Below are 10,254 nucleotides of genomic sequence, written 5' to 3'. Positions count from 1 at the left end.
GTACCCCTCATACACAGTGCTCCCATACACAGTGCCCCCCAAACACAGATCCCCCCCATACACAGAGCCCCCCATACACAGTGCCCCCAAACACAGAGCCCCCCAAACACAGAGCCCCCATACACAGAGTCCCCCATACACAGAGCTCCCCATACGCGCTCCGACTCCTTGCGCTGCTTTTCTCCTTATGCGGCTCCTTCTCCGGCGGTCCCAGGTCCTATTATAAGGTTGCGCCACGTGTGTACGAGTGACGTCATTACGCACGGGCGCAACCTTATAAAAGGGCCAGGGACCGCCGGAGAAGGAGCCACAGGAGAGAAGCCGCGCAAGGAGTCGGAGCGCTCATCTTAAACCTTCTCATCCCGCTGTTGCGGATCCTTCTATGAATGTCCCGCATTTCCGTAATCTATTATGAAAATGCGGGACATTCAGGGAACTATCCAGGACAGCGGGATGCGCTATAGAAAGCGGGACTGTCCCGCTTAAAGCGGGACAGTTGGGGTGTATGCAGTATGACAATATAAAATGGAAGCTTTAAGGCGTCACACTCCAAAAACATACAGACAAGTTAATTGGTTTCTGAATAAATTGACCATTGTGTGTGTACATGTGATAGGGACCCTATACTGTAAGCTCCACTGGGGCTGCGACTGATGTAAATGATTTATAATCTCTGTAAAGCGCAGCGTAAATGTTTGAGGAAATAAATACATAAAATGCAGAGCTGCCCAGCAGGGTGGTAGTGCGTTACATCTTGTCATCTAGTCTCCATAGCCCTCATCACAGAGCTAGACCATGCACAATGAAAGCCAAGTCCCACTGACATTGCCTTTGTCTGCCACAAGCACCATGTAGTAGCAATCTTTAAGGCACATGTATAATTGGCAGGTAAAGAGCTTGTTGCAGATATGAATGAGCCTGTTTAATGTAAATACTTTTACTTGGGTCATTGGGAGAGATCTATCATCCACGTATTCTCCATTTATAGAGACTCCCCTAAAGAAGAAGAATGGTAAAGAAAGAAGATGGGACTAATAGAAACAACATGGGCTGCGATGCCTATAAGACCACCCAAAGCAAGCTGCCCCGTGTAAATTCACAGAACTCTTCATATTGGTATACAGGTATAGGTTCCATTATCCAGAAATCAGTTACCCAGAAAGCCCTGAATTATGGGCCATCTCCCATAGACTCCATTTTAATAAAAAACATTTCCTTTTCCTCTATAATAATGAAACAGAACTTTGTACTTGATCCCAACTGAGATATAACTAATCCTTATTGGAGGCAAAACAATCCTGTTGTTTTTTTTAACTGTAATTTCTTTGTAAACTTAAGGTATGGAGATCCAAATTAGGGAAAGCTTCCTTATCCAGAAAACCCCAGCTCTCAAAATTTCTGGATAAAAGGTCCCATACCTGTAATAACATCCTTTATTGTGTTTGTGCTGCCCAGTTTAGATGAATGAATACCCTAAGTCCTACATAAGTCTGTGGGCTACACATGGTCACATGTCACTGAGGCTGGAGCTGGCACATTGTGATTCAGCACCCAGGTTGCCATGCCGCCCACAGTGAAGCCATCAGGGTGCAACTGTCACTGTCCAACTGACTTCGTGCCAGTGAGCAGCGTGACTTGAGCGAGCGAAAAACTTGGAGATTTTGCGGAAAGATTGGAGATTAGAGAGTGCGAGAAGATTCATTTTGTTTGCAGGAAAGTCGGATTGAAGAAGAGAAGAAGTACTAGAAGAAGAACTAGCGAAAGGAAGACAACTGAAGATGAAGAGAAGGAAGAAAAGGACAAGAAGTCCAGAAGAGGACCCAGCTGGTAAGGAGAAAACTAAAAATATTACTTTCTACATTATTTAACATTATCTTATAATAATTACTCATTCATTAAACATATAAATACAGGGAAACCTCAATTTTACATACCCTGGTTATCCCTCATTTTACACTTTTTTTTTGAGGTCCCAACAATATTAAAATGCATAATATATTTCCCTAATTTTACACTGTTTGTTTCTGGTCCCCTGAATATGATATGGGTTCTACTGTATGAGCTTCCTTTTGTATCTGATTTACTTGTTGATGCCCATTATCTATCATTATATAAAATATACTAGTTGTGCTTGTTGTGTCCTTGGCCTCTCAATGTATATGTACATGCTTGGGGTGCCAATAGATATAGATACCAGTTTCCTGTAGCAGATCTTTGCTGTCATCTTCTATTTGGTATTAAATGAAAATAAATTACTCATTGGTTAGTCTAGACAACTTCATCTAAAGCTAATGCATGCAATGGGGTGATGGGAATCACTGGGGCTTATTTTCTAAATTACTCCAATGCAGTTGCCAATAACAACCAAAGATTTTTGCTTTTTTTCTAACCTGTAATAGATCAAAATGAATTAGTAGTTGTTTGCGGTGGGGAACTGCACTTGTGCAATTTAGCACCTCTGTTAGTAGATGAGCCAGGCTGCTTTTCAGTGAATAATGTGATTGGGGTAGCAATAACCAGTCTAGATAAAGCTATCACATGCCGCTTTGGATCAAATTGTCTCAGATTTCTAGCTGACTTTTCACCAGTTAGGAGCAACATTTCCAGGAGCCCACACTTAGAGATTTAATGACAAACTGGAGATTACAGAGAGCTAATTTTGTCTGCAGGGAGGAAGAAATTTTGTGGAGGAGATCAACAAAATACGAGGACACAGAAGAAAAGATCTAGAAGTCCAGAGAAGAACCCAGCTGGTATGGAGAGAAAACATGAAAAATATTGCTATAGGCCTTAATGATTTAATCTCTGACCTTTTACTGTATATAATATAGTAAGGGATTTTGCCTATTGAAAAAAGGTCCTATTGGGGACCGAAACGTCGGATTCTTTTTAAACAATGTTTTAAATAAATTTATGACTATTTTAAAAGGGTGTGTAAATTTGGCTGTGCACCCCGTCAAGTTATGAGCCTTGGAGTGCAGACACTATAAAGACATATATATATATATATATATATATATATATATATAATAGCGAACTTGTACCTATCACTGTGTGCCTATAATGCACTTGAGATGTCTGTTCCCACTGCCTGGGAATATATGTAGTTTGCTTTTGTGGCAGTAGGGGCCAGTATGCACTTACACTGTGTGGGGTACTAGCACACATTTTCACTTTGTATAAAGATTGGGGGGTGCCAGTACTTCTAAAATGTCCTTAGAGTACCAGGATCCACTGCCTCTCACATATATAATGTATATAGGGTGGCAGTATCAACTTATTCACTCTGTATAGAATGTATTGAAGGTGGGTATGACCCCTGCCTTACTTTAATATACACTGGGGTTTATATCCATTGCCATCCATTTTATCTCTTTATTGCTATCTATTTTATCCATTGTGCTCATATGCACATTACAGAAAAAAGTTGTATTTTCAGAGGTGTTCTATTTTCTTGGTCCATGTGCAAGCAAAAGAGAATAGATTTCCCTGCTAGTGTATTTATTAACATTGGAGACAAACATCATTTGGTTGCTAGCTGCAACATTACCGCCTTGGTTTGTCTCCAATAGTAATAAAAATGTCACTAAACGTATCTCATGAAAAAGAAAACCACAAAAAAATGAAAGACAATTACCCAGCACAGTCTATAGCACGCACATTACAATATCAACATTTATTTAACAGTAGTCAGAACTGGGCAGGTGGGGGCTTGGGGAACGGCTCAGGGCCCAATGGACATATAATTCGCACTGGTAAATTTCATGTGATATTTTAGACTTCCCCTTTTTTTTGGCAGTGGGGGGGGGGGTACATGGGAGTTCCATATAATGGATCTAGGCTAATGCAAGTTAATTACAGATAATACATTGATTTCAATTACTTATAGTTGTTTTTTGATTGCTACAGTACCTTTAATAGGCAAATATGGTACAGTTTCTCATCTGCACTTCAACATGGGCAACAAAACGTGAGACAATACCTTAGCATTGGTGTCAGTGTGAATCACTGGTGGTAAAATATTTAAATCACGTAAGCGCAATAAATTGCCTCCTCCTGTATTTTCTAGTGCCTCATTGATTGAGATTTTTCTATTCAAACTAACCCCATTGCCAAGGTATTTTAGGACATTTTGTGGCCTGCACTAAAGGAGATTAGACATGGGTGCCCACCAGTATAGGGGGCGCATCATCTGCTACAATTTACTGGAGGATGCCAGTTACTTATATATACACAGTGAATTAAATTGCTTATATTGGATGTATTGTCCCTCTAATTGCACAACAGCACAGTCCATCATTGCAGTTGTTAGTACTGTATAACTAAAAATTTTTAGACATTAAGGGGGTTATGTAATGAAAGGCACTAAGTTTGCCTATGAACACTAACCCATAGCAACCAATCAAAACATAGGGTTAGTACTATATTTATTAACACTGGAGACAAACATAACCGGTGATGTTGCCCATAGCAACCAATCTGCAATTAGATTTGAACCTACAAGATGGAAGACAAAAGTAAGGACCTGTTTGGTTGCTATGGTCAATATCGCTGGTGATATTTGTCTCCAATATTAATAAATACGTTCCTTAGTGTATGTCTATGCAATTAAGTTTACATCAAATCTTTTTTAATCCCACAGAAGGAAGAAAATCTAAAAAAACGAGGCAGGACGCCAAAAGAACGCCGTCCTTTGATATTACCAACTACAGCGCGTTGGCAGAGCTGGGAAAAGGCAGCTTCGGCAGAGTGAGTAACGAAATTCTAAATGGAAAATCTTTTGTACTGATCTGGTCTGAAACCAAAGTCTGGAGAGAAGGGCAGGGATAAATTAGATGCAATATATTTCAGGGATCATCTGTCTTGACGTAGAAGAGACTAATATTTCTTCCTTCTCAATCTATTTTCTAGGTGATTTTGGCTTCCTATGACATCAATGACGAACTTGTGGCAGTGAAGGTCATCCAGAAGAAACAGGAGAAGGACTTCAGATATATCAGAAGAGAGGCCAACATACTGCAGATAGCTGGAGGATGCCCATTTCTGTGCAGGGCATTTGCAACATTTCAAACGGAGGTAAAAGAAATGAGCTATGGTCTTCTTCCAGATCTAATTGTACTAATAAAAGTATTTTATACAACATATTTATTTTTACATGGAACTGCATCACCACATAAATTAGACAGATTAGATTTTAGATCCCCTGGCAAAAGTGTAAGAGCAGTAAGGGGTACAAGAACACTTCTACCAAGGGGAACGGCTGCGCTCACCTCACCTCAACTTATTCATTTTCTAAATCATCCACTGTATTCAATTTTATGTCTCACCCTATCATTTCTTTTTTTTGTATCCAGTCCCTCATATTATTTGTCCTGGAGTACATCAATGGCGGCACAATGGACAAGCTTATAAAGCGCCAAGGACAACTGGACACTAATCAAATACTGTAAGTATTATCCTAATTGAAACAGGAATAAGCCAGTGGGGGTATGCTGCTCAAGAACATAAATAGATTTGAATTGCGGAGCAGTTCCACAGTACAAGTATGGGACCTCTTATCCAGAATATCCGGCATACCTGTATTGTAAGTAAAATGTGACCTGACCTTACAGGAAGGTTTTTTATTTAGCGGTTTGTATAGAATTTACTTTAATTTTTGATACATATGTCCTGAGATAATCTGCAGGTACTCTGTATATGATATTGATTTTCTAACATGATTTCCATCTACTTTTTTTAAAAAGGTTTTATTCTGCAGAACTGATTGTGGGGTTGGAGTTCCTGCACACCAACGGGATTGTTCATCGGTAAGAAAAATTTTGACCCTCCGTAAAATTCCCTTTTATACTTAGATCTATTGCTGGGCATAAAAAACTTTCAATGTCTAATCTTACATGTCAAAAAAACATGTGAAATGATGCTTAAACCTTGACTACTGAGTATGGCCCAAGATAATACTTAATTTCCCCATCTCTGATGCTTCGGTATAAAAAGAGTTAGATCTGCTATAGCAAAAGCCCACAAGGATGGGGGAGCACAACCCTTACTACAGGTGTAGATGGTCACCATTTGGGTACACAGAATCACATGCACTTTATACACTTTATTGTTGTTTAACATGCTGGTGTTATATCATTAAATGGTGATTATGCCATGGCATGGACAGGTGTATAAAATGTATCCATTTGTTACTGTATCATCATTGGTCCTTATTTACACCTTTTGTCTATGTGTCTCCTTTTATAATGTTAATTCATTATATTGTATCCCTGCTGCCTCTCTTGGGGTGTTTTATTCGTCCACTATTAAAGCCTACTCATTGATTTTTCCTTTTATTGCTCCTCCTGGTAACATGCTATAAACTGTCCTTTATATGTCTTATAGTGACCTCAAGCCAGAAAATATTTTGATGGATGAAGAAGGCCATGTGAAGATCGGAGATTTTGGCCTTGCACGTACCAACATATTCAGCCCTGAGACATGCCGTGGGTACTATGGCACACCAGGGTATATTGCCCCAGAGGTGAGATTATCAGTTCCCATACATTTGCTTATTATAATACTTAGAATATGTTTTATTTAACAGCAAGTGCCATGTAGCTGTAGAACACGCCTGCCTGGTTTCCTTAAAGAACATAACCATTCACTCGGAGTTCTCACTATGATTGCCAAATCAAAGTCTAATACTTGAAGAGTTGCAGATAAAAATGAGTTAGGAATAATATATAAAAGTATGTGTCTTAGAAGTTTCTTCTTACAGGTTGATAAATAATCTTTTCTTTCTTTTTAAGGTTTTGTTAGACCAACAACATAACTCAGGGGCTGACTGGTGGTCCTTTGGTGTCATCCTGTATGAAATGGCTACTGGTTATTTACCATTTAATCAGGATACAATCAATGGACAGCCGGAGTATCCCAAATGTCTTGGGGCTGAATTGTGTGACCTCATACAACAGGTTAGTAATGTTATGTAAACACTTTCTTTCTAAGGTATTGAATTTACTGCTACAGATGTGACTATAAAGGTTCTACAGAGGCAGTGAACACAGGCCCAATAATTAGTTCAAGATATTCTTTAGAGGGAAGTATCCTCTATATTTTCAAAACCAGCACAACATTACACTGTGCCATTACACTGAGTGCCAGTGTTAACCTAGAAACTACATATAGACAGCATATAGATTGTACAGTTAGTTATGGTGAGTTTTTGTGTGAGTCTGTACACTTACCCCATTATATTTAAATATACTGCTCACAGCAGTATTTTTCTAACTCTCCAATCTTAAAACTGCTGTATTATATATTGCTAAACAATGCATTATGCTTACAATGCCACAATCAGGCTATTTAGTAAATACGCAATGTCACACAGTGGCAGACTGGCATATTGAGACTGTATTTATACATACAAACAGTACATAGATTTTGCAGGAATTAGACCCTTTATCATGTGTAAAAGATCATTATCTGAAGTTGTGAACTGATATTCTGGATGCCAACAAGGGTCACAACAAGCCTTTACCTACCAGCAGTCATATGATTTTCCATGTAAATAATTTACTGAACAAAATTTAGTTAAAAATAACTATTTATTATTTGCTTTAGCTCTTGAGGAAGAATGCCAACGAACGGCTTGGGGTGTACGCCAAAGTCCGGGACCACCCATTTTATTCATCAACTAATTGGGTGGAAGTGGAAAAAAGAGCACTGGTGCCCCCTGTAAAACCACTAATTGTAAGTGCACAATTCTGGTTACTATTTGAGCAAATTAAATATATTAATTTTTCACTTGCGTTTTTTACATTTGTCATTTCACCTGCCCTTGCAATAATAACAATATACAAAGTGTTGTTTAATAGTGCTGAAGTGCTACATGGCATGTTTATATTCTTCTCTCTTTAGGTTTATGCCAGTGGTCATTAGAGAACATTTGATATCACCTTGACTAAAGGGAATAACTATTGCATTTCTATTATTTATTACAGAGATCAGTTAAGGGGCTCAGTAAGAATGACAACCCGTTCACCGAAGACAACGCTGGTGTGATCCGCATACTGAAGAACTTTGACTATGTGGATCCAAGCTGGCAGGAATAATACATCTTTGTACCAGCACAGAGGTAAGAAAGTGAGGCAGGATAAAATAATATTAATAGAACCAATAGGTCAGATTAGACAATGACTTTGGTTTGTTTTTAACCACAAGGTGCAGCACCTGTTATTTATTTTCAGTCTCAGAATGTTGGGAGGCAACAAGAGAAACTCAGTAAATTCAAGTTAAAAAAGATACAAATGTGCTCTGGCACACTGTTAGCCAATATGTATATCTAGTTCGGAAATAGTAATGGTATGGGATGGTAAAGGGATGGAAATGCTGCTTACAGATAAATAAGGCAGTTTCTACCACACAACCCAATTCCGCAACATTTACTATGACTCCAAAAGCTGTCAAAAAGGTCTTAGACTGGATCCTAACTTTTCTATCACAAAGATGTAAACTTCAAGAGGACAATATGTCCTACCATGCTGAACTGGATACTGTATATGCCCTTTTGCAAATATTATTAAAAACCTATTCCTTTAAATGCTGCTTCTATTGGTGCCATTCGTGAAAAACTACACCTAGGTTATGCGTTTTTGAAAACATATTTTTAAGCTCTCAGTATGTATAATCGTCACACTATTAGTTTGTTGGCAATGACAACTGTGAGTGGGACCACTAATCTAAGCTGCTGCTACAATTGAGTGTCAATGCCATAGCTTTTTTTTAAATTGAATTTGATCTAACAATTTTGTTTTTTTTATAGGTTAAATTTCTCCCCTCCATGTTTCTTTTTTCATTTTTACTTACAAATCTGCCCAGTTACTGGAATAATAAAGCACTAGCAAGTATGAAACAGTTAAAATTCCAAGACTCACAGCTGCACAAAAAAAGACATTAACAAACCTTAAAAACAATGAAAACCACTTGCAGATCAGTTGTCTCAGAATGACACCGGCTGCTAAAAGCTAATTTGACAACTGTGCTTATAGAAGTTTTAGTTCTGTGATAGGTTCTGAATCTACCAACATAGCCTACAGATAATTGTATTCCATTTGTGTAGAACTGTTGGTGTAACTTACAGGGATTCAGATACTATAATAGAACAATTGCTTTTCTGACATACCTTTCTGCTTCATGCCGTGCAATCTCTTTACTTATAGCCTTAATATAGAATATTTATTGCACACAAAAAATAGCTATAGTTTACTTGAACATGTCTTTTTTTCAGGTTCATCCCATCCAAATGCCCCTCAAACAGTTCTGCAGACATTCCACCAGCAGAAGAGCTAACATCCTCGCCTGCCTCCCTGTTTCATCCTGTATCATCGGGTAAAGTATAACATACTCCTTCTACCGAGGTGAGCAGGTACAATTTATTGCCATTTTACTCTCTGAAACTGATCCCACTGCTGGTTTCATTGTTATAGGTTAAGCTGCCGCCCGAAGGAAGATCTCGCACATATACCATCTGATGTGTGTGATACAGGTTTGTAGTACTGCAGCCAACATCACTGCAGAAAGGCCATGTTTTTTTACCATCTGCCTATTAATGTTTTTTACTGTTTCTCTAATTTGTTAAGCCACTAAAAAACACCAAAATTTTAAATCTTGGCACAGAGGCAGGACATATTGCAGTACATATTGTCTGTGCAATTAACCCGCAAAATATACCATAGGTTACACCTTAGCAAAAATCTGAAAGCGGGTATTGTCCTCTAATTCCATCACCTCTTTAACATCCAGGTACTTCCCCAGTGGCTATTTTGTTTTATTGTTTAAAAAAAAAAAAAAAAAAAAAGTTCCCACATTCCCCTTGTTAAACTCTCTTTCCTTTTCTTATTTTCCCTTGTTGATCTCCCTTGCCTTTACCCATTTTCCACACAGCACAACTTACACTCTCCAGACCATATCATCGTCTGTGATGTCACCAGAGGGGGGGATAGGGGCGGGCATAGCTAGGGGCCTGCGATTGGCTAATTTTCCATCTTTAGGCCAATCCAAGCCACTAGCGGTACCCCTCTAGTGACATCAAACTACATCCTACATCTAACAACTGCAGACACATGCTTCCTTCAGACCTTATCTTCGTCTCTGATGTGGCCTGTGATTGGCTAATTTTCCATCTTTAGGCCAATCCAAGTCACTAGCGGGACCCTTCCAGTGAAATTACAAACTACATCCTACATCTAACAGCTGTAGACTCAGATTCTT

The 10,254-nt window shown here is 38.7% G+C and overlaps 1 protein-coding gene and 1 long non-coding RNA gene across 2 annotated transcripts; both read left to right on the top strand.

Annotated features, from left to right (window-relative positions):
* Positions 1-1,778: 1,778 nt before the first annotated feature.
* Positions 1,779-6,605, top strand: LOC116411776 (calcium-dependent protein kinase C-like). The gene is made up of 6 exons (XM_031904648.1): positions 1,779-1,827; positions 4,643-4,749; positions 4,912-5,076; positions 5,355-5,446; positions 5,745-5,807; positions 6,385-6,605. The coding sequence occupies exons 1-6, from the start codon at positions 1,779-1,781 to the stop codon at positions 6,581-6,583; spliced, it is 675 nt and encodes a 224-aa protein (XP_031760508.1). The 3' UTR covers positions 6,584-6,605.
* A 1,004-nt stretch (positions 6,606-7,609) lies between these two features.
* On the top strand, positions 7,610-9,334 carry LOC116408450. The gene is made up of 3 exons (XR_004220939.1): positions 7,610-7,734; positions 7,986-8,119; positions 9,272-9,334. It is a non-coding gene; the product is annotated as an uncharacterized LOC116408450 (long non-coding RNA).
* The last annotated feature ends 920 nt before the right edge of the window (positions 9,335-10,254 follow it).

Source organism: Xenopus tropicalis, chromosome 1 (genome assembly GCF_000004195.4).
Source record: "Xenopus tropicalis strain Nigerian chromosome 1, UCB_Xtro_10.0, whole genome shotgun sequence".
NCBI lineage: Eukaryota > Metazoa > Chordata > Amphibia > Anura > Pipidae > Xenopus > Xenopus tropicalis.
The sequence above is the reverse complement of the archived record's forward strand: the minus strand, read 5'-3'. Positions and strand labels throughout refer to the sequence as shown.

Bases quoted from the DNA above. Each gene is read 5' to 3' on its own strand.
- LOC116411776 (XM_031904648.1), top strand. From the start codon at position 1,779: ATGAAGAGAAGGAAGAAAAGGACAAGAAGTCCAGAAGAGGACCCAGCT. The intron at 5,077-5,354 runs GTAAAAGAAATG...TTTTGTATCCAG, and splicing joins TTGCAACATTTCAAACGGAG to TCCCTCATATTATTTGTCCT. The intron at 5,808-6,384 runs GTAAGAAAAATT...TATGTCTTATAG, and splicing joins ACCAACGGGATTGTTCATCG to TGACCTCAAGCCAGAAAATA.